The sequence below is a fragment of the Prinia subflava genome, chromosome 4, assembly GCF_021018805.1.
Source record: "Prinia subflava isolate CZ2003 ecotype Zambia chromosome 4, Cam_Psub_1.2, whole genome shotgun sequence".
Taxonomy (NCBI): domain Eukaryota; kingdom Metazoa; phylum Chordata; class Aves; order Passeriformes; family Cisticolidae; genus Prinia; species Prinia subflava.
In genome coordinates, this window is record NC_086250.1 from 12107635 (window position 1) to 12130599 (window position 22965).

Below are 22965 nucleotides of genomic sequence, written 5' to 3' on the forward strand. Positions count from 1 at the left end.
TTTTAGGTTTTTTTTTTCTTTAAAGCATATTTTACTCCTAGACTTACATAAATACTCAAACCCAGCATTCTGCATAATCCCAGGATGCTGGCTGTTCTTGTTGCATCTCTGCTGTGAGTGAGAAAGAAGGAGTCAAGGGAAAGGGGGACTTCAGCGTGTTTTATGTCCACCTCTCCTTTTATTGCAGTGGCTGGTGTGGCCCCTGCTCTCCAGCCTCATGCCACAGGCAGGTGTTGCAGGGCATCCCACTTGCCCATGTGGGCTCAGGACTGATCCATCTCAGGTGCTGTTTGCTCTGCCCCCTTTAGGAACTCCTATGTCCGACTGAGGCACTTGTGCACCAACACGTGGGTCACCAGCACCAGCATCCCCATAGACACTGAGGAAGAGAGGCCAGTGATGTTAAAGGTAAACAAAATCCCAAACTCATTCCTGAAGCTGTCTCACTTCTAACCTCTGAAATGTGCATAATAATTCGGATAAAGGTAAGAGGATTGCTCACCCACTTTAAACCAAAATCTCTTGCAGATTGGGACGTGCCAAACCAAAGAGGACAAGGAAGCTTTTGCCATTGTATCAGTTCCTCTGTCTGAGGTCAGAGACCTGGACTTCGCCAATGATGCCAATAAGGTTTTAGCATCAACTGTTAAAAAGCTGGAGAATGGAACAATAACCCAGAATGAAAGGAGGTTCGTGAGTTTAATTTTTTGCCCTGCTAAGTTGGTGTTTGGTTACTCATGATAACCATGGGTAGGTGATATCCACGTGCACAGAGGCAACTGGGAGAGGACACTTCAGTTCTGAGAGTGCCAGCCTGGAGTTGGAGTCCACCTCTGTTGGTGCACCCTTGCTGTATCTCAGGTTGATCTGTGTATCTCCTGTGTAAAACAGGGTTAAACAGCACTTCTCCAGCTCACTGACCACATAACTAAATGGGTAGTTCCTGGGGAAATATCTTTGGATTTCCTTGATAATCTGCTTCTGAGCTGTAATGTAAGGATGCATTGCATCTGATTCTGATGTACAGGAAAGCAGCCCTGTAGGGCTCTTGACTTGTGGGAGGTTCACCACACTGCAAATCTGCAAAAGCCTTGGAAGGAAGTCTCAGTGTGACTGAGAAGCTACGCCAATAATCCCTTTGCTTTCTTATTTCTATTTTCCCCTGTTCTCTTTTTCCGTTTTACATAATTTTGGTGTTTACCCCTTGTATTCATCCCCATTTTGTCTGTGGCACTATTAGAATGTCTGCTCTTCACACTCTCCCCTGAATCAAGGGATTTTGTTGTACAGTGTTGTACATTGTAGCCAGATATATTCTGCTGCCAGTGATGTAGTTCACTATTTGTCTTCAGCTGCCTGTGGTTAAACTGAATATAACATATCTGGCAGTGTGGATTTATAACTCTAATACATCATATGCAGCTCTTTTTTTTCTGAAAATATTAATTTTTGGTGACGAAACAGAATTTTTGCACTCAGTTTCCAGCAGCAATTAGACCAACTGGTTTAATATCCTAACAGGCAGATTTGTAATGGCCTGGGTGTTGGGACTCAGCCTTGAAAAGCTGCGGGGCCATTTCATGATTGAGTTGACCCAGAGAGGGATACAAGAGTGTCCAGGTGGGATGTCCCTGTGTGAACCTGTCAGTCACTGTCAGTATTGGCAGGTCTTGATGTTGACAGATTGGTGCAACAAACATGTAAAACATTTCAGAGCTGTTTCACTACGGTGCCATTATTTGTTCTTGTGATTTCCTTTGGAAAACCCCCTAAACAATCTCTTTCCTGTCTTATCACCTTCTAACATAGAGAAGTGGGAGTCCTAACAGTTTATTCCTCATTGCTGCATCCCTCAGCTGCCTTTTCTACTCTGTCTTGTGAGTGTGACACACACCTTGATGTGTTCTACCAAGGGGCTGAGGCTTTTAGAGCTGCAGCTCACTCAGGGTTTAGGTGAGCAGCCCAGCTCACCTGTGGATAATGGGAACTTTGTGTCTGGCTCCCACAGATAACTGAAAATCTCTTGGGGATCTTCTGCCTCTTTCATAGCTGGCAGATTTGTTAGTATAGACTAGACATTGACCAAACTGAGATGATGCTGAGTATTTCATGTAAAAGATTGTTGGTGCAGTTAAGGGATATTCTGTGAAATCCGTGGACATCTGTGTTTCTCACTGCATGCATGGCAAGGTGTTAGTAACAAGGAGGCAAAGATGTCTTTGTTTTCTTTTTTCCCCCCATTTATATTCTGTCTTTTTGCATTTTCTGAAGGTGGGAGAGAAGGAATTACTACTGCCTCTGTCGTTTTCAGCACCTGCTTCTGACAAATCTTTTGTTTAGCAAAGGGTGAAACAAATACAGTTTCTTGGGTCAGTATATATAGGAAAACAGTTATATATGAATATATAAATGAAAAAGCATATATATGAAACAGTTTCATGGGTCAGTAGGGAAATTATCTAGTGGCAGAATGTTTTTATTCCTCTAGTGAGTCCATCATCTTGTTTCATGGACCCATGATAAAGCATAAAAATCCTTGCTAGGCTGTGGAAGTTTGTTTTTACTGCTCCTGGGCCTTGAGGCCAGCTGGTATAGATTTTGGGTCTCTAAATACTGTGTATCAATCCAGCAGCCTGTATTTTTCTCTTGTTTTCCCTCTGGTTGTTGTTTAATGCCTTGATAAACAGCCCTGTGATTGATTTAAGCTTCTGCTGAACCAAGGCTTGGAATCCTTAAGTACATGTCAAACTTTGCAGTGATGGAAGTTCCATTGTGCCAGGTAAAGCTTGGCATAAATGTGATTTTTGTTCTTAATGAATCCTAGCAAGAGTTGAGTGACTGTTTATAATAATGATTTGTCTATTCATTCTAGGTTTGTAACCAAGCTACTGGAAGATCTAATTTTTTTTGTTGCTGATGTGCCCAATAATGGGCAAGAAGTTTTGGATGTGATCGTTACCAAGCCAAACCGGGAACGTCAGAAATTAATGAGGGAGCAAAATATATTGGCTCAGGTATGTCCTACTATGTTAATAACTTAATACAATTAATAACTTAATTGTATTTGCAAACAGATTGCAGGAGAGAGTGATGTGAGAAAAAGTTATTTTTGGATAACCTGGCTTATGCCGGGTTGGGTTTGTGTCTGGTTGGATTGGGTAGAAATGACACTGTTTGATCAAAGCTCATCTCTTGGTCCCTAAATCAGAGTCAAGCACAAGGGGCTGTAGAGGGCTCCTAATTTCATGTGGTTCTGATAAGATTTAAGGTCATGTTTGAGAGCAAATTGTTCACAAAATTTGAGACAAAAACATGGTCCCAATCCTGCAAGTGTTTCCCACATAGTGCCCCTGTGGAACTCCGACTTTGCATGAGGGCAAACTTGCAAATAAATAAAATTAATGTCCTTTTTGAGAAGTCAACAGAAAGAAATTTTAAAAAAGGGGAGAAGGATGAAATTAGACAGCAGCCAGCATTGTCCTCCTTTTTCATCATTAAATTATCCAAAGTTAAGATATGTAACTAAAACTGTTTAAAGTTGAGGCTAGTAAAGAGGAAGTAATGTCAATCAACTCAGTGGGAAATGTAAAGCTAACCCCAATTGCAAAAAGCTGTGATGTCTCAGATTGTGTCCTCACTTGTGTTTAGGCAAGGCTGTTGGGCTGGTCCTGTCAGAGGACATTTCCATTGGCTGCTGTAGGTTCAGCAAAAATCTGGGTCTGGTTTTCACTCTCAGTGATTTTGGTTTTGAACAGATCTTTGGCATCCTCAAAGCTCCTTTTAAGGACAAAGGTGAAGGATCGATGCTGAGGCTTGAAGATCTGGGCGACCAGAGATACGCTCCCTACAAATACATGTTAAGATTATGTTACAGGGTTCTAAGACACTCCCAACAGGACTATAGGAAGAACCAGGTCAGTGGTATTGAGATAATTTTCCTCCAGTTTCTATAATTGTATGTCCTGTGTTTGACACGGCTCTTTGCTCTTACAAGTGGGATTCTGTGGTAATAGGAAAAGGCCTTTTTTTATGTGTGTGTGTAGCTTAGTAGTGTGTGAATTGAAAGTTCAACAATAAATATCACAAGTTCACTTTGTACTTTTGCAGGCTCAGACTGAGACTGGGGTTCACTGCTTCATTCATGAGCTTTCTGTTGTTAAAAATTTGTTCTTGGAGCCTGGATTGTAAAGTGGGAAATCTGTAAAGCTGTCTGTTTCTCTTGCTTAAATATTTGTAGAGGGATGGCAGTGAGTCAGAACAGAGGTTGTTATATCAGGCAGCCTGATTTCCCACTGCTGGAGACTCCCTGTGAGCAAGAGGTATTTCAGAACATGGACTAAAGGGACTGGAGATAAAAGCCTGAACTTCTGTGTGGCTTCTTTGTTTTCTTTCCAGTGTTTTACAGAAATATTTCTGTCCTGAACAGAGAGAAAAGGAGGAGGGAAGAGTCAGGAAAAAGGCTTCTTAAATGTTATAAAAAGTTTTCTGTGTTTCTTTCTTGCTTTTTTTTTTTTTTTTTTTTTTTTAAGAGGTTGCCATTTCTTGAATTTTGTATATATTTCCATGGATTCATTTCTTTGGTTTCTGAAAGAATAAGAAGAGAGTTAGTAATCCCCTATATGGAATCTGTTCCTCAGGGTACATATTTGAGGTATTCAGAAGTTCTTTTGTTCAGGCCAGTTCAGAGAGGAAAGTTTTGAGTGTTATTTTGATTGCTAACTGAGCTGGATGCCTCTGGTTCTAAAAGAGAAAACATTACTGCTCAGCAGGTCATCATGGGAATTTTTCCTTTTTTCAGGAATATATTGCTAAGAACTTCTGCGTCATGCAGTCCCAGATTGGTTATGATATTCTGGCAGAAGACACCATCACAGCTTTGTTGCACAACAACAGAAAACTGCTAGAGAAACACATCACAGCTAAAGAAATAGAGACATTTGTGAATTTACTCAGGAGAAATCGAGAGCCAAGGTTTGGAGTGGTCCACCTAGCATTTTTGCAGTAGCTGTGAATTGCATGCTGTTCATTGCTTTGCTGTCTCTTTCTCCCTGTTTTGACCTGGCAGACAAAAACCCCACCTTGTACAGAAAATATTAGAACTACCTCTAATTCTTGGAATTTAACCATATTCACATTTTAAAGCCAGAGCTGACTGAAAAGAGGGCTTATACTTACAGGACAACTTCGAAAATTTGGTCTCAGTTCTGACTGGGGCAAAGAGAAATGAAGAAAAAGTTTAATTTCTCCTGACTCTGCAACTTTTCTGTGAAACTGCCACTGACTTGTGTTGGTTTCCCTGCTTATAACCCTGGTGTATACCATACACTCATGACAATTTTTCTAAGCTTTTGATAATTTCAGTTTTCCTGCAGGTTCTGATTCCAGGTCAGACCTGAGAAGGGCTTGGGACACTGAAGATCCCATAAATCTGTGTCCTAGGCCAGATTTTGTTCCGAATTAAAATTTCTGGCCTTGAACTTCACTCAGCTGATTTTTTTTAAAATAAGCTTCAGGTCAGAATATTAAAAAAAGATTTATTTTTAAATGGAAAAATGTTTTTATTACTGGATTTTCAGTTGTAAAATTAGCAAAGTAATACAAGTATAAGAAATGAACATACTGAAGGCCAAATACTGTCCTCTGTAATTGTGCATACCATTTTCCAGATAGCCATTAAGGATATTGCTGAAAGCCTTGGTGCTTCACTGCCTCAATTATTTTCTATATGCCTGTTTTGCCTCATTCTGTAATCTTCTTGCCTCTCCCATGCTCCGCTTGGCCAATATGAAAAGGAATCACAAGATCAGCTCTGTCTCTGAAGGGTCTGTGTTTATTGAAAATTGCGCATTGCGTTTTCTTGTGGTGGAGGAAGTAATGGAATTTGTGCCATAACCACATCATGTAACTGCTGTGTATCCACTTCTTTGCGGAATTCAGGAGCAATAAGTGTTTCAAAATTGCCCCTTGCCAGAATGGTGTGATCTGAACGGTAAAGACTTGATACTGATTTTCATGGAGAGTCTTGTACATTTTCGCAGCACTGTTGGGGTGAGTGAGAATTGTGGCATTCTGCTCTAAAACACGAGCTACAAACTTAAAAACCTTCCTGAGTTTTGCCTCCAACCAGGTGACTTCCCCAGAATTCCATGCAATTATGTGCTGTTTGCTTAATTTTATCCTTGTGATTGCTATGCACTTTTAATTACCAGTTGCCCCAGAGCTTCATTTCAGTTCTGTGTGGATTTTTTCTTAAGTCTACCCTAAAAATGCTGTCTGTACTCACACACTGCAGTTCCCAGACTTTAGTGGGAACTGTGGTCTGTGCTAGAGGTTCAAACCATTGGATCTGTGGATGGCTGATAGGAGATGGTCAGAGTTTGTACCTGGATTTCTAAGGAAGTGGAATACAGCTCTTGAGCACCTTGTTCAGTTTTAGCTACATTTGCTAGAGGAGTGGTGGACTCAGAGATATTTAATTCCTATGAATATCATGGAGAGTGGAAACTACATAGAAGGAAGAGGCCCATTTTATATTGCAGTGTGTCAAAGGCTGCAAAATGTATTAGTTATTGCACACACAGGAATCCCTGAAAAGAGACAAACCCATGTACCTAATGAATGTCCCAGCTGTGAGGAAAGCTCAGCCTGAACCTTGTTAAACATCAGAAGACCTAAATTTGAGAGACAGTCATAGGAAACTGATTTCCCTATAAAGCTTTGTTCTGTCTACTTTACATGGAGTGACCTCTTTGCATGCAGAGTCCTCCTACCTACAGGTCCTGACAGATCTGCACTCTTCTCTGGTAGTTCAGCATTCCCTGGCAGTGTTCAAGGCCAGTTGGGTGGCGCTTGGAGTAACCTGATCTGGTGGAAGATGTTGTGAGTTGCAAGAGTATGAACTGACAAAGATCCTATATCGATAAATATCATGACACAGAGTCCCTCTAGTCTACCCATCCTCTAGTGCTGAGTGCTATTGCCATTCCCCAGTAGTACTTTAAGTCTCATGTTCTGCTGCATCTGTGGGTTTTTGACTGCAGATTCTTGGATTATCTGTCAGACCTGTGTGTATCTAACACCACAGCAATACCAGTAACTCAGGAACTCATCTGCAAGTTTATGCTGAGCCCAGGGAATGCTGACATTCTCATCCAGACCAAGTGAGTATCTGTAATCAGAACATGCCACCTTTTTGTTGTCTGCCCCAGCACTTTGCTCGTGGCTCCATTGTGACTGGTTTGTGTTTGCAGGCTGGTTTCAACCCAAATGGACAATCCCTTGGAATGCCCAGTCATCTCGGATGACATTGATGAAGAGGAAGTGTGGCTTTACTGGATCGACAGCAACAAGGAGCCTCATGGCAAAGCCATCAGGCATCTGGCTCAGGAGGCAAAGGAGGGCACAAAAGCTGATTTAGAAGTTCTTACCTACTACAGGTAAAACTGCTTATTCAAGGGAAGAAAATGTAAACCCTCCGAGGACCCCCAGTGCTGTTCTTATCCAGTTCATTTGCCAGTATCAAAAAAGGAAATCAGGTCATGCCAGAAACTGAGATTAAAGTTCATTTCAAGTTTTTCTTGTGGGAGTCATCACAGTCTCTGCTGCCTATTTCAGGCAAATCTCGAGTTTCCTTTGCTCATCACATTTCTTTGTGTGTCTTTTATATTTTGCCTCTAACCTTCTATTTATTGGGCTTTAATTTTAGGTTGTACTGCCCTGGAAGCAAGGCATGGTCTGAGGACAGAGTGTCCTGAGTGTCTTGAGGATTAGAGAAGAAATGGGATCATGGAATAATGTTTTATGAAATTGAATCAACAATTGAACAAATAGTTTTTAATGTCAAGTTGCTCCCTTGCTTAACAAAGTCACTCTTGTTATTTTTTAGGATTTATACAAGAAAGGCTCACAACAGGCTTGTAACATGAGATTCTGAGGTGTGTTCTTTCATTTCCAACCTATTTCCTTGAATACCACATTATTACCTTTTTTCTTAAAGGTACCAACTGAACCTCTTTGCAAGAATGTGCCTGGACCGCCAGTATCTGGCCATCAACCAGATTTCTGCCCAGCTCTCAGTAGACCTGATCCTCAGGTGTATGTCTGATGAAAGCCTCCCCTACGACCTGCGGGCTTCCTTCTGCCGTCTGATGCTGCACATGCACGTGGACAGAGATCCCCAGGAGTCTGTGGTGCCTGTCAAGTACGCCAGATTGTGGACTGAAATTCCTACCAAGATCACGATTCATGAGTGAGTTGAAAGTATTTCAAACTAAAGTACAAAAGCTCTTTGTAGGGTTAATCTTGGAACAAATCGGTTGTAGATGTCCAATGTCCACAAAACATATGTGTGAAAAGGCATTTTGTTGCAGAGGACGGAACTATTAATTATTGTTACTCTTGGAAACTTCTATGGGCAGCTTTCAATCATTAAATATTTAAATTTTATTTTTCACTATGTTCTTTTATTGAACAAGCTGTGGAAGATGAAGTGGCCTTTCCTCAGACCAGCTGCACTCAAGTAATCCAACTGTGTCTCACATGGCAGGTTTGCTAGGCTGGAACACAATTTTATACCTCAAGTTCAACAGAAAGCCACAGCTGGAAATCCAGAATTAAGACACAGCTGCTGTCCAGAAACAGCTCACAGAGGCTTTGGCCTTCACTTAGTAAAGTACTTAAGCATGTGTTAAATTTAATTTTGGAGAAAGGACCATTGATTTCAGTGGAAAACCTGTCTGGCTTCACTGATTTGATGGAGCAGCAGCACGGGGATGCTCCCAGCCAGGGAGTATCTGGCTGGAGAGACAGAGGAAGAAGCACAGCAGTGCAGCAGGCAGTGTTGTTTCTGTTAATGACCTTGTTGAATTGCCACAGCAAGATTTAAGGGTCTTATCTGCCACAAGAGTGGTATTATCCTGTCTATGTTCTTCCCATTCACTTCAAGCCTTCCTGGTACTGTTGGAGGAAAGGTTTGTACATCCACTCTCCTTATCTCCAAAGAGCTCAACTGAGTAATTTCAGAGTGTCATGATCAGTTTGTTTTTCTTTTAGTGACAGCTGATCCTGAGGTGTTTAATTTTTCTTCTTTCTGTATTGTAGGTATGATTCCTTCACTGACTCTTCAAGGAATGAAATGAAGACAAAGTTTGCACTAACAATGGAATTTGTAGAAGAGTACTTGAAAGAAGTTGTGAATCAACCCTTTCCATTTGGAGACAAAGAGAAAAACAAACTTACATTTGAGGTACTTCTCAGCTGTCTGCATCCTACTTACAGTATTACTCATTTCGGATAAGTTGACATTGCTTCTTTCAAAATAAAGCCAGTTGTAGAATAAATGTAGGTGTAAAATAGCCTAAAGAAGCACCTGTTCCTAATTCCATTCTTCTTGGTGATGACTGGTACAGCAGAAAATAATATTCTTGTCTGCTGTATTTTTCCAACCCTTCCTTCCTTCTCTTGAGGTGTTTGCATTTCAGTGGAGGGAGAGGGGATTTCTGGAGGGTGAGTGGTGAATATTCCTGCTCTTTCTACATTAGTGAAATAACTTTTGAGGATTCTTCAGTATAAGTGAGTGCTGTTTTCTGTACAGGGTATTACACTCAGTGAAACACTCTGAATAACTTAATCCTGTGGTTTAAATGTTGTTTGAAATTCCTGACAGAAACTCTACATAGGCCTGGATTTTCTAGGTTTCAAATAGCAAAGAATAAAGGGGAAATGCTTACAGCTTTTATAGTTCTTCCTCCAGCCTACTTCTCTTTGTTGCTTTTGCCTCTGGTCACCTGAAATCACCTCTGTGCAAACTTATCACTTACTTTTCATCATCACTTACTTTTCTGCTGACTTCCATCTTCCCCAAAGCTTCTGCCTCTTTAAATAATTTCCCAGAGTCTTTCTTCTTGGTCTTACATATTTTCACAGATGCAATTTTTTTCCTCTGAAGCCTTCCTAAATCTCACCTTGGTTTTGCTGTCTGCTGTAACCCGATGGACCAATTGCTTTGTCTAATCCTACAAACATTTAACATCACTGGCCTTAGTCCAAAAATCAGTGGGAAGACCTGTGCTTGGAATGCACTCAAGATCTGAATCTTGTAGAAGCTGCTGCATGAAATGCAACCACAAACGACAAAGGCACCTTCATTTTTAATTTCTTTTTCTCATAGGTGGTACATCTGGCTCGAAACCTCATATACTTTGGCTTTTATAGTTTTAGTGAGCTTCTCAGACTGACCCGGACACTGCTGGCAATTCTAGATATTGTTCAAGTGCCCATATCATCATACTTCGAAAGGCTGAGCAAGTTTCAGGATGGAGGTGAGATGAGCAGCAAAGACTGTTACTCCTGTGGGTAATTAGCTTTTTAAGTTGGAAATAATTTATGGAAAATCTCATTACTCTTTCAAGGTTCTGTATTCACACATCAGCCCACCTACAGGAATGCATTACGGGGATATTAAGATGGTCAGCTAAAAAATAACTTTTTGAACAGAGCTGGATCCTTTATGACTTGTGGGTACTGCAGTGGTGTTGCTGTTCCTTCGCTTATTTGGAACTTTCAAATTTTGTTCTAAACCTCAGTGCCCCTTGCTCTGAACATCCTGAGGGAGTTCAAACAGGGTTTTCCTGGGCACAGGGATTATGGTGGTTCATCTGTGGCACAGCTGATTGTTAATCTTCTTAGCACTGCACTGAAAGGGAGAAGGAGATGGTTCTCATCCCACAGTGGCAGAAGTACTCAGTGCAAGTCCAGAGGGGGCCATCCTCTGCCTGTGTTTGTCAGCTTAGAATATTCTTCTTTGAACCCAGACCACAGTGCCCCTCTGACAACACTAGGACTATTCTGTATGTCCCACTGCCTTTCCTACCATGGTTTAAAACTGAGTTGAAGAATGAGCATGCCAGGAAGGTGCTGAAACATAGCAGTTTAGTTTTCCTGCGTGAGTGGAAGAGAGGTGTGACAGTCGTGTGGGCTGAGGGTCCAGAAAACTGACTGATGGCAAATTCTGTTTTAATATGTAGCTGGTGTTGCCAGCCAGCTGGCTCACAGCACCAAAATGGATGAGCTGTCTTGTTGGAAACAATTATTTTGTGTTTTCTCTGGGAGACCTTTTCCCAGCCTTGAGTTTTTCTAATCATCATTTTGCTCAGTCACTCCCACAGATGCCCTGCAGGAGTGTGCTGTTCTTCACAACTTTTTTCCTCTCTGAGGTTCATACACTCTGGAGAGGTGTAGACTGTCATTGTCATCTCTGAACCAAGAAGTCATATGCTTGGTTCTCTTGATCTTCTCTCCATCACTGCCAGCAGACTTTACTGAAACGCTCTGGAAGTCTTTCCTGCAATGCAGTGCACACCAAGTCGTGCTGTAGCTGGCTGCAGTCCCTCCTCAGCACTAGAGACTCTATGCCCAGACACTTGGAATTATGTTTTCCTTTTTTTGTCCCTGAAACACTGCATTGCAGACTCTCTTCTTCAATGGCTCTGGACACAGTTAGACTCCAGACACAATCTTGGCATATTGGCAACATGGGACATGCAGATGTGGTTCTTCTGCTTAGTTCTCACTCTGCCCAAGCCTTTAATCCTGATTATACATCTCATTCAGTGTTTTTACTCACATTCATTACCCATAAAATCATGTTTCATCCTTAATTCCCTTTTATTTCTGTTGAAGGGTTTCCTTTCAAGATGTGCAAGAGAGGAAGGAACCACCCATCAAGGGCAAACAGACCTGCTCTCAGTTATAAGAATTTCCTTAGTAATTCCATGCAAATCAATGAATTTGCTTTGAAATAAATGAGTGTGAAGGAATGCTGCAAATGGTACCACCATGCAAATGAAAGCTTAGTAGCATTTTTAGTAATGCTCAACCATGTCCTGGAGCCTTGTTGGAAACTTTTTGTCAGAAACCTGATTTTGTCTCATGTTCTTTCAGCAAAAAAGGCACAGAACAAAGGTGTGATTTTTTTATGAGCTTCAGCCTTAGTACAGATTATTTAAATTTCTTTCCTGCTGTAGCTGTCTCCATGGCTGTTTACTTTTCAAACACTGACCAGTTCAGGTCAGGATGTGACAATCCATGAATGTTCTTTTGGTAGCTACCTATGGGTTGGTTTGGTTTGTTTGGTTGAGGTTTTCCCCCTTTTTCTACTAACTCTGTGTCTAGAAAGCCCATTGCTTTGGAGGGGTTTTTTGCTGTGCAGACTGTTGTCAGTCCTGTCTGCAATCTTACAGGACTTTGGGGATATTAGCTCTGCTGTCTAGACTTAAAAACAGGCATTGAAACTTTGCCGTGTTGAGACAAAATGTCTTTATGTAGAAATAGCTGTAAGACTTCCTGGAGAAGCCTTCTACAATCTTAGTAAAAGAAAAGGATGTTTTTGGATGGTCAGATCTTTTCTTCTACCTCCCTTTTCATTTCTGATTCAGGAGCTATAAACCACATAAACTGTGCCTTCACTTTGCACTGGAAACAGAATGGTCCTGAATATATAACTGCTGTGTCCAAGCATCTTGGTTTTCCTCCTGCTTTCCCTGGAGATGCAAACTTACCTGCCCATGAGCTATATAAAGATGCATGTGTCACAAGGATGAAGTTTAAGCAGTTTAATAACTCCTGTTCACTATTTTTGAGCACGCAGCTTATAAAACTTCATGTTCAAGAACATATTTCTGTCTGAAAATCACATGACTCAAGCAAAACAGGGGAGCACTTTTCCTTGAGGAGAACCACACAAGAATCAACCAGCATCATGTTGGTTGCACATTGCACCACTGAGGGGTGGTGCAGGGCTGGAACCTCTGCATGTGTTGGACTGTAGATGATCCCAAAGGTGACTCCAGAAGCACAGGTGTTCCCTAGGTCCTGTGGAGTCTGGATCCATCTTGTCCAGGATCCACTGGGGATCCTGAGGAATGAACAGGATCCCTGGTGGCAGGCACAGAAATTGGTCTTGGAATTTTTTTGTAGATCTCCCCTCACTCTGAGAGTAAGGATTGTTCACCATGCAAAGCTGTAGGTGTACACTGGTTTTCAATTTTAAGTAATTATAAGATTGTACACCAAAGCTTTCCTTTCCCTTTTTACATAGATACCCTCTCTTATAAAACTGTGTTGCTCAGAACATGTTGTTTTATTAATTACCTGTCCTGGCTTTTTATTCTCTCTTTAAATTTACAATACTGGTCTCCTAGGCTATTAAAAAGGATTAAAGTAGAAATTATCTCAGTCTGGGCTTCTTTAGATTTTGGAAAATGTGATGGAAATTTCTAAAATCAGAATGGTCTATTGATTTTTTCCAGCAAGTGTTTTCTTATTCATAACTTCCATGAAATACAGACAGATGGATTGTTCCCTGCCCTCTTTCAGGGTGGTGGGAGCTCTCTCTCCAGTCAGGTGGGTGAGGGTGTTCTTGCTTTAGAGGAGGTCAGATTCCACTCTCCCATATCTCTCCAGACTGCAGCATCCTATCTGGCAGCTTCAGTACTTATAACAGCCATGCCAAGCCTCTGCAGAATATTGCAGGTAGGTGTCCCTCCAACACATCATTACTCTAGGAATGTGCAGGTTACCAATAGCTCCTTTTTAAAGAAAAAAAAAAGCTTCCCTGAGTGTCAAAAATCATTACATTGATGTTCTTTAAACAAACAAACAAACAAACAAAAAGATATGGATTGTTTCTGTTGTGATTTTTGGGTATATGTTGTAAATGTATGGAAATTTAAATTTTGAAGTTTATAGAAGTTGTGGGGCTTTGTTTGGGTTTTTATGTTTGTTGATTGAGTAGTTTTTCGTTAAAGCTTCCAGTCAGGGATCACAAATGTTTAGGCATAAGCTTTAATTCAGTAAGAACATGTATTTCATTCCTTGAACTTAAGGCTTTGAAGTGTAGCTCTAAACTCCAGTTTTGACAAACACTGAAAGCCAGTCATGATGCCTGAGACTGACAGTTTCTTGGTATAAACAAATATGTTTAAATTTTATCAAGCATTAGGGGCATGATCCTGTAAATCTTTTGTAGAAAAAGTGCTACTGAATACCAGCTTAGGTTCTGTATATTTTAATTTTCATCCCTATTTAAGTGTAAATTTGCATAGATTGATAGGAAATCTATATTTAACAACAAGAGTTTTTCAATAGTTATGCTGATTCAGAAATGCAGTTATTTTCATGTTCTAGAAAAATGACTTAAAAAGATGTTTGCCCAAATGGATAAGTCATGTAATTCCTATTCTACAGCTGTAGGAGATAGAAGGTAGCATCTCTGTAGAAGTTAAGAATTTTGGTCAGAATCTATGTATTTTACATGATAGGTTTTATATTTTATTTTTCTTAAAATGTATTGATTTCTATGGGAAAATCAATGCTGAATAAATCTGGGGACAGGTAGGCTAAGGTGTCTTTCCATTAACTTGTTCCATGTCAGTAGCAACAAAAGCTTCCAACATCTGATTCTGGTAATGTGAAGTTTTTGGGAACTGGTGAGCTGAATTCCTGACTGGTTTGACCAGTCCACATTGTGAAAACTGTCATCAGGATTTTGGGAAATATATTAATGATGGGTGGAAGAATGTGGTGAGTCTTGGCTGTAGAAGGCTTTCCTGGAGGTGTGCACCTCAGAATTGAAAGAATCAAATTTTCAACCAGCAATCTTGAGCCTTCTTCCCTGTTTAATATTTATTTCTTGAGTACACCCACTTACTTCAATAAAACTACTTGTTAAGTAAGGAATTATGTATGACAAGTGTTGAACTGTTGAGGCAAATCTGCAACATGGGATGTATTTTTAGGCTTAGGCAGGAAGACTTATTTAACCTTTTACCTTAAGAAGCCCTTTTTCCTTCTTTGCTTAAATTCAGAGCTACCTTTGTGACTGAGGTAGTCCTTGATGTTTTCTGGGGGTTTCTCTGTCTTGGGTTGGCAAAGATTCAAAAAACACCGAATCATAGCATGGCTTGGGTTCGAAGGGACCTTGAAGATCATCTCATTCCAACCCCCTGCCATGGGCAGGGACACCTTCCACTAGCCCAGGTTGCTCTGAGCCTGGCCTGGAACATGGCCAGGGATGGGGCAGCCACAGCTTCTCTGGGAAACCTGTGCCAGGGCCTCAGCACCTTCAGAGGGAACAATTTCTTCCTGATATGCAATCTAAACCTATTCTTGTCAGCATGAAGCCATTCCCCCTTGTCCTGTTGATCCTTATATTACTGTAAATGTTAAGTCTGACTTCCTCTAGAAGGCTTAATTTTGTTGCCACTGTCAGATATTTTAACCAGAATTAAATTTAATGTGCATGTAATTTTCATGTGTGACCTTATTTCATGTAGACAGATTGGAGAAAGCTGGCTAAGAAACATTTATGAGAAAAGATCCTGTAAAAAGTAAGGATGTGTATTTCTGGAAATGCTTCTTATGTAGATTGCACCCTAAAAATTAATTGACTTGAAAATCTTGCAATGAACTTCTTTTTTTGTTTCAGTCAGTATGTCTTAAATTTGACTTATTTTTGTGGATATTTGAAGCTGTTTTCTGTTTCCTTTTTTTCCCTTTTAGATTCTAAAAAATTATATGGGTTATATAAAATATACTACCTGTATCCTAAAGAGGCATTTTTTTTCTTAAGGAGAAAATGAGGATTTCATTTAGTGGTGCTGTCATTCTGGCACCTTTCAAGAACATTATAATCTCTTGCAGTTTTAATTAAAAGGTAAAGTCATTGCTTTCCTAGTAAGTGCACCCTGCTGTATCATTCCAGAGTAAGGAGCCAATCTGCCTTGTCCAATACTGCTAATTTATTCTCTGTGAATTAAAATGCACATCTTTCTCTAGGTGCTATTTGCTCTTTCAAATAGCTGATTTTAGTCAAACCATGCAACTACAGCATATGTCAGGTCTGAAAGAGGAAACAACATGGTCGTAGCAGCAGGTAAGCTACACATTTACCATGCAGCTCTGTGCTGTTTAGTTATTTTGCTTGGGAATGAGAATAATGACATGCCAGAGAACATGTCCTTGAATTTGAGCTCCATGTGTCTTGGGATGCACTTCACAGCTGAAAAAGCCCTCAGTGGTACAAACCTGGGTTATCAGCAGAGTGTGTCTGTCCATCAGGAGCTGTGCAGTTTTCCTGAGCCAGTGTCCACTGACATCAGTGGGAGACTTTTGGTTCCCTTTGCTCAGTCTTTTTGAAAGGACAGATTTTCAAAACTGCCTATAATAAGCTTAAATTGCTCCCACCTCTGTGATTCTCACAATAAATGTGTTGCCCACAATTGCCCAAGGAGATGCCTCTTTTTACCTGTTCAAACTGTGGTCAGATATCCCAGCTGCTTCATGTTGCACCTGGGTCTGTACCTTGGTGGTGTGTTCCTCCTGCAGACCGAAGGGACACGAGATTCCACCCTGCCAGGGGCAGAGCAGGGGAGGCCTCACCTTCTCCTGGAGTCCTCAGTGCTGGTGAGGTCTGCTGCCTTCTCTCTGCAAAGGAGTGCTTGTGTTCCTGGGTGTCAGGGGACTCTTGTCAGACTTCTGTCACTGTGACACAGCCCAGGAGCCTCCTCAGCTCCAGCTCCAGTTAGGTCACGTTTCCTTCCAGCCCTTTTGGCTGCAAGTAGAGGTTCACAGTGACTGGAAGCACCAGTGAGGCCACTGAGGGTGGAGAACAAGGCTGCACTTGCCTTTTCTGTGGTCCCTATGGGTCCTCTGTGTCCAAGAAGGACCAGATTTCATCCAGGACCATTAGAAATCACTCTACTGCTTCTCAGCCCTGCATCTGTGTCTGTTACCTGCACTTTTGTCTAGTTAACAATTTGCAGTATCTTCTTTGAGGCATACTTGGATTAGCAGGGCTAATGAGGCAGTGGCTGCCTGGCAGACTGGAGCAATAATTTATACCAGCAGTTTACAAGAAAAGAAAGGTTACAAGAGGAAAAAGGAAAGTTAACTGTGTTAGTCACAGATATCTCCAGAGAGGAAAATGCTCTTCAGTGCAGAGTATGGCCAGACCAAAGGGTAGGTCAGTCTGAGAGCTTAATTCTGTGGCATGAACCATTTCTCTTTCCTCTTTACTCTTTCCCTCATTATAAGACCTGTGCATTAATGGGATTCCAGAGACCATTGCTCTTCTAGGAATCAATATCTGTCTTACAGATGTAACTCAGCTAGGAGGCTTGATTCCCATGGTGCTTTTTATCCTCAAGGCCAGCATGCTGATGTATGTCATTTTTCCTTGGACTAATGTCCGTGGCATGAAAACCATGCTTGACACTGCTTTGTGGTTTTGGGGATAGGCAAAAAAGCCCAGGACCTGCAGAATGTCAGGAGAAGGTGGAGTCTGGTGGAGTTTCACCATGGCTGGGCAGCTGAGAGTTTATATATAAAAAAGGGAGGGTTTGTGGATATGTTGTGGTGAAGTGGAGACTGGAGTGGCCAGATCCACTCAGGGGCTGGGTAGCAAATGTACGTGCATGGCATATTGTAAGTTTTTTCCTTTGTTTTGCCTCATTACTTCTGAGGACTTTAATATATGGAAGTGATCCTCACTGTGTATCCTTAATGCCAGGCATTAGGTTTTCTGTAAGCCTTACCTGAGGTCAGCTAGTTATTGAGCGATGAAAAATGGTTTAATGAAGACATAAAGTGTGATTCTTGGCCTGTTTATGGTAGGTTCTGAAGTCTTTATGAACAAATTCTGTAGAAAACCTGTAAAAATTAATACCTCTTTCACAAACAGAGCTATAAGGCTTTAATGCTTCTGGCAAATAATATACAGCCCTAAAGAGTTTGAAATAAAATGTGTTCCATTAGGTAGTGAAGTGTTGTTATTATATGGCCTTAAAATGGCTGTAACTTTTCATGCAGAAAAATTAAATTGCATGAAGCAACGTAGCCAAATCAGCAAAGAAATTTAGAGCTAAAGCTGCCATTGGATTCTTAATCTTGCCCTTGGTATTTAGACGTTGCTGCACACGTGGTCCTGACGGAGGATCCCCGAGGACTGGTGGTGTGTGTGCTTTAAGGTGGCACTAAAGCTTTCTTGGGAAGCTTTTGGTGGAGCAGTACTGTAAATCCCACTGAAATCCCCAAACCCAAGGATATTTGGAGTTCTGCTGTTGTGGATACTGCCTTAAAACCTGGTTGAACACACTTGCACTGACACATGGGTTGAGACAAGTTCCTGTGTTCTGGTTTTGGCTGAAGTATCAGTGTCCTAATCAAAAGCATGCTGAGGTTTGATGACATCAGAGAGTTGTTTCTATAACTTAATAGCTACACAGACCATCTGAGAATGGTCATATTTTTGTAAAGCCTTTGATTTCTTCCTTTTGCCTCCTCTTTTTTTTTGTAAGCAAGATTGAATAATATATTTGATTTTTATGGGCAGGTTAATGAAGGTTGTTTGGGTAGTGGATGCACATACACTTGTCTTTTCTGGTCATTAACAGATTTCCTGAAGATCTGATCAGATCTTTCAGTACCTGAAGGGAACCTACAAGAAAAATGGAGAGGGACTACTTACTCCAAGGGCATGAAGTGACAGGACAAGGAGAATGGCTTCAGACTGACAGAAAGAAGGTTTAAGTTGGATATTAGGAAGAAATTGTTCCCTGTGAGGGTGGTGAGGCCCTGGCACAGGTTGCCCTGAGCTGCTGTGGCTGCCCCATCCCTGGAATTGTGCAAGGCAGAGCTGGATAGGGCTCTGAGAAACCTGGTGGAAGGTGTCCCTTTCTGTGGCAAAGGGGTTGGAACTTGGTGATGTTTAAGGTCCCTTCCAGCCCAAGCCATGCTATGATTCTGTGTGGCAGCTCCCATTGAAGTACTTTGTTTCCAGAAGCATTGAGCATCCAACTGGTCCAGTCCCTAATGAAAGCTGCTGGGTGTTAAAATCCTTTTGAAAATATGGGCACTTGTAAAATTTCTGTGTAGGGAGAGGAGCACTGTGGGAAACTGTTCAAGCTAAAAATAGCTGAGCAGTTTCCAAAACGGACTCCTAGGAATCTATCTTTCATCCCTCTGTGTTGAAGAAGACTGAACAGCAATGATAGTAAGAGCAGGCTCTGTCCCCCCATGGAAACTAGGGGCCAGATCAGGTGCCTGTAGGTAATTTTTAAATAAACAAGGCTGCATGTTGGTTCCCTAGCCTCTTGGGGATTTCTGTGGAGCAGAGGAGTGCTGGCTCTAAGGGTATCTGCCAGCTTTTGAGGCTCACACTGACTATTCACCCTCAGCTTCTGCCCAGTTCTCTGCACTGTGTGTGAAATACCCAAAATTCTGTGGGTCCTGGAGAGCAAACTGAGGATGCTCCATAGCAATGGGCTGGGAACAATTGGAAGAAAAGGCACGAATTGCCAGCTGCCTCTGACAGTTGTTTTTCTTAGTGAATATGGTATTTTGTCACTTACCATCCATACTGTATTGCATAGCAGATTGTTGTTTACTTTTATATTCTGCTTTTAGAATTTTTGCAACCAGTAAATGACTTATCAAGAAAATATGTTTATGTGGAAAATGAAGTGTCAAATTATCCACTGTTTCGATTACTTGGGTGGTTGTTATTTTTTTCCCATAATTGACTCCTCTGAAAAGCCTTTCTTCTCAGAGAGGCCGCTGTGTTGTCAATCGTGCCAAATTGTATGAGATTATGTGCTACAGTTTTGTGACAGAAACTGATACTCATTAGGAAGTTGTGATCACTGTAATAAAAAGTAATGAAAAGGAGATGCACAGTTGTCTATTCAAAACATGACAAGCATTCTCTTCTCTCCTCTTCTTTCAGTGTCTGTCAATCTGCAGCTCCTTTAAATTACCACTTGTGCATAGTGAATTCACTCTTCCGTTGACTAATCTTGTTGCGACTGTACACTCAATAGGAGACATTTCTAATGGGTCCACTGCTTATGGAAGGCTTTTGGCATCTGACTTGTGTTGGCAAAGGGAGGAACAGAGAAGAAGTGAAAATTGAAAAAAGATTCAAGGAGATTTCCTTGCGTTCTTTTCCTCTGTTGGTCAGTCACGGCTCTGAGCACTTCTGCAGCAGTTTGCTGCTGAGACAAGTAGTTGGTTGCACACATTAGCACCTCACAACATTGCAAGGACTGTTCTCTCCCTGCCACGCTTCACAGCCATATATAAATGTTAGCACCGTGACCTCCAAGAAAACAGCCAAAGATGAGGGCAGCAGGTTAAGGGTGGCAGTACCATATGGAGGCACAGCTCAGGCTTCTCTTTACTTATCTCTAGCAAAGTGCACATAAAAGTAATCAGGCTTCACATCTACTTGCTCTCTCTCCTGATTTATCTCAGTTAACTAGCTGAGGCAGTAAGTTAATTTTTCCTTGGTCATTGGTATTCAGGAAGCACTTTGGAGATGTGACTAAGATCAGAGCTCCCTTATTTTAGTTGTTGTGTGCACATGTACTAAGAACTTAAATCTCTTTTATTGAGCCAGTGTATTTTGTCTTGCATTGTTGCAGGCTTAGCTGACAGAGAGCCCGTCCCTTTTTAAGCTTGCAGTAACCTTCCTGCGTGCCTTACCTCAGGGCAGCACACCCTTCCCTGCTGGGATAACTGTGCTCAAGCAAGACTGCTGCTGGCCCCTCGTGCTTGTGACTGACAGATTTAAATCCATGCTTAACACGGTCCAGGCTTCCAAGGCTGGACAGACAACGCTGAGCATCACCAGTGCTGATTATTGGGGGATCTTTTGGAAGAGAAGCTGCTGCCCACTCCTTATGTACATAAAAGATCTCCATGGCTTCTTTCACAAAGTAGAGCAGCTCCTCTCAGTGTTGAGACACATCAGCTGCTTCACTGCCATCCATGAATCTGCTGCCTGACTGCTGTCTGCTCCTTGGAGAGGGTTGCATTTCATTAGCACCCTGCAAAACCGAGTTGTTGAAATACCTTTATTGAAAAGAAATGCTGAATTGCTCCAGTTGCTGCAGCATTTTAACTCTGGGATTGTTCTCTTCAAGCCTGCTCTGAATTAACTGAAAATTATAGTCAGCATCAGGCAGTTGGTTAAAAAGTTTTCAAAGATGACACCTTGCCTCCCTGCTGTTACTGACAGAAATAATGCAGTATTGAATCACTACCCATTTCAGCTGTAAATACTGAACTGGATTAAGTAGACTTTTCTCTTACTAAAATCCTTTCCTATGCATTAATGAAATGCTGTTTGAAATGGCAGGGATAATAAGTACCACCTTAATCCTCCTTCACTTTCCCACCTCCATCTTTTGAGATCAGTTGCATTAAGGTCAATAGTGAAGGAATGCTGTGGACAGAGGGTTTATCCTTATTACTGATGCTATTGGGAAGCAGCTTCATAGCTGCCTTTCACTGCTTTGTGCCACCTTGGACCACTGGTGTTCTGTGAGTAACAGGAAAGGACAACAGTCACCTCCTTGCTTTTTATTCCTGGATAAAAGGAAATATTCCTTTTCTAGGCGTTAGCTGAGTGCCTCAGAGTCTTTGCTATTGCAGGCCTCTCACTGTCCTTCCTAGAGGTGAAAAAAGTGGTCTACTCATTTATGGAGGTCATCCTGAAATGCAGAGACAGTGACTAAGTCCTCTTCATGGAAGGAGTTGAATACCATTCCCTGCCATGCCCGTGCAGCTATTACTCCAGTAACAGCTGAGAAATAAGCAAGATATGGTCTGGGCAAAACCCCAGCTTTCTTTCTCCAGGAACAAGAGGTCCATCCAAGATGTTGTCTGTTATCTTGTCCACAAGACACTAACTAACTTTTTTGTTAGCTTTACACCAAGTAGATTTCAGTCTTGAAGGGTGAGTTAGGAACTTTTCAAGATGAAGTGGAATTCTTCTTCCTCATTTGGGACAAACTGTAGTTGTGTCTTGTTTTTGAGAAGAGTATCTTCTGGACTTGTCTTAGACCTAAGTGGTTTCCTTATCATTAACCCCAATGACTGAAGTTTGTTTTAGAAGAATTCCTGAGCTTTCCAAATGCCCTCTATTTATATTTCCCTCTGCACAACTGAGCAAAAGGGATTTTGAAACAATGTCAGGAGAGATGATGGTAACTTCTCAGCTGAGGTGTGTGGCAGCAGTATTGCAGGCCATGATGCAGCTGCCCAAGCTAAAGGTCTTGTTGTGGGCTTATCTGGCAGTGTTAGCACAGAATGAAATGGATTTCATTTATTTCATGGTTTAAAGATGAAGAAGATGCTGGTTTAACTGAAGGTACTTTGAGAGCTGAAGGTCCTCCACGTAGTACTGTAGCTTTGCACAGGTACACCGAGTAGTGGTCAATACACATACTTGCTTAACAGACTGGGAGAAAGGAACTGGGAAGTGGGAGAAAGATATCCATCCCATATTATTCCCACACGTTTTACCTGTTTTGAAAGGAAAACACACCATTTTAATTTAGTGTCATGAAGGGTATTTGTGATGGTTTTATTTGCTTTATACCTGTTCAGTCACAACTTCCTGTGCCTGCCTAATGTGAGTTTGTAGTTTGACTTCTAGGGTTTTTTCCCTAACATCATGCAAAATCAGAACTACATTTTTCCCCCTCTTTTTATAGGGACTTGAAGTACTATTTTCAAAAGACTGATTCAGAGTGATTGCACACAAGACCAGATGCTGAATGGGACCTCAAACCTGACACTAATCTGCCTCATTCACTTTGAAAAAGCACCCTCTTTGTGTTTTTCGCTTTTAAAGTCAGGGCCAAAGGCACCCTCTCTCCATACACATTGTAGTTGAGCTATATGGATTGAAGAAAGAAGAGAATAAGAGGAGGATTTTGCCAACAAAATAAAATATAGCCTTGGCTTTTTACAGCAGATTATCTGGGAAGAGGGTTTCTTCAGTGTGAGTAAAGCTTGGCCATGGCATGGTGATTAAAGTGTACTGAAGGACAGACTAGAACTATTCAGGCTTCTCTCAGCAAAGCTACATTTCCTTCAGTCTTTTCTCTGGTTTTAGTGTAGCCT

The 22965-nt window shown here is 41.4% G+C and overlaps 1 protein-coding gene across 3 annotated transcripts in view; it reads left to right on the plus strand.

The window, feature by feature from the left end:
* The window catches only part of ITPR2 (inositol 1,4,5-trisphosphate receptor type 2), a 243137-nt gene that overhangs the window by 67352 nt on the left and 152820 nt on the right, over positions 1–22965 (plus strand). For all 3 annotated transcript variants that reach the window (XM_063395504.1, XM_063395502.1, XM_063395503.1), the window contains 10 exons: positions 309–408; positions 529–689; positions 2873–3014; positions 3756–3914; positions 4799–4971; positions 7041–7160; positions 7251–7436; positions 7997–8248; positions 9100–9244; positions 10169–10319. In XM_063395504.1, the coding sequence (XP_063251574.1) occupies positions 309–408; positions 529–689; positions 2873–3014; positions 3756–3914; positions 4799–4971; positions 7041–7160; positions 7251–7436; positions 7997–8248; positions 9100–9244; positions 10169–10319 (1589 nt within the window). The remainder of the gene's footprint in view (positions 1–308; positions 409–528; positions 690–2872; positions 3015–3755; positions 3915–4798; positions 4972–7040; positions 7161–7250; positions 7437–7996; positions 8249–9099; positions 9245–10168; positions 10320–22965) is intronic.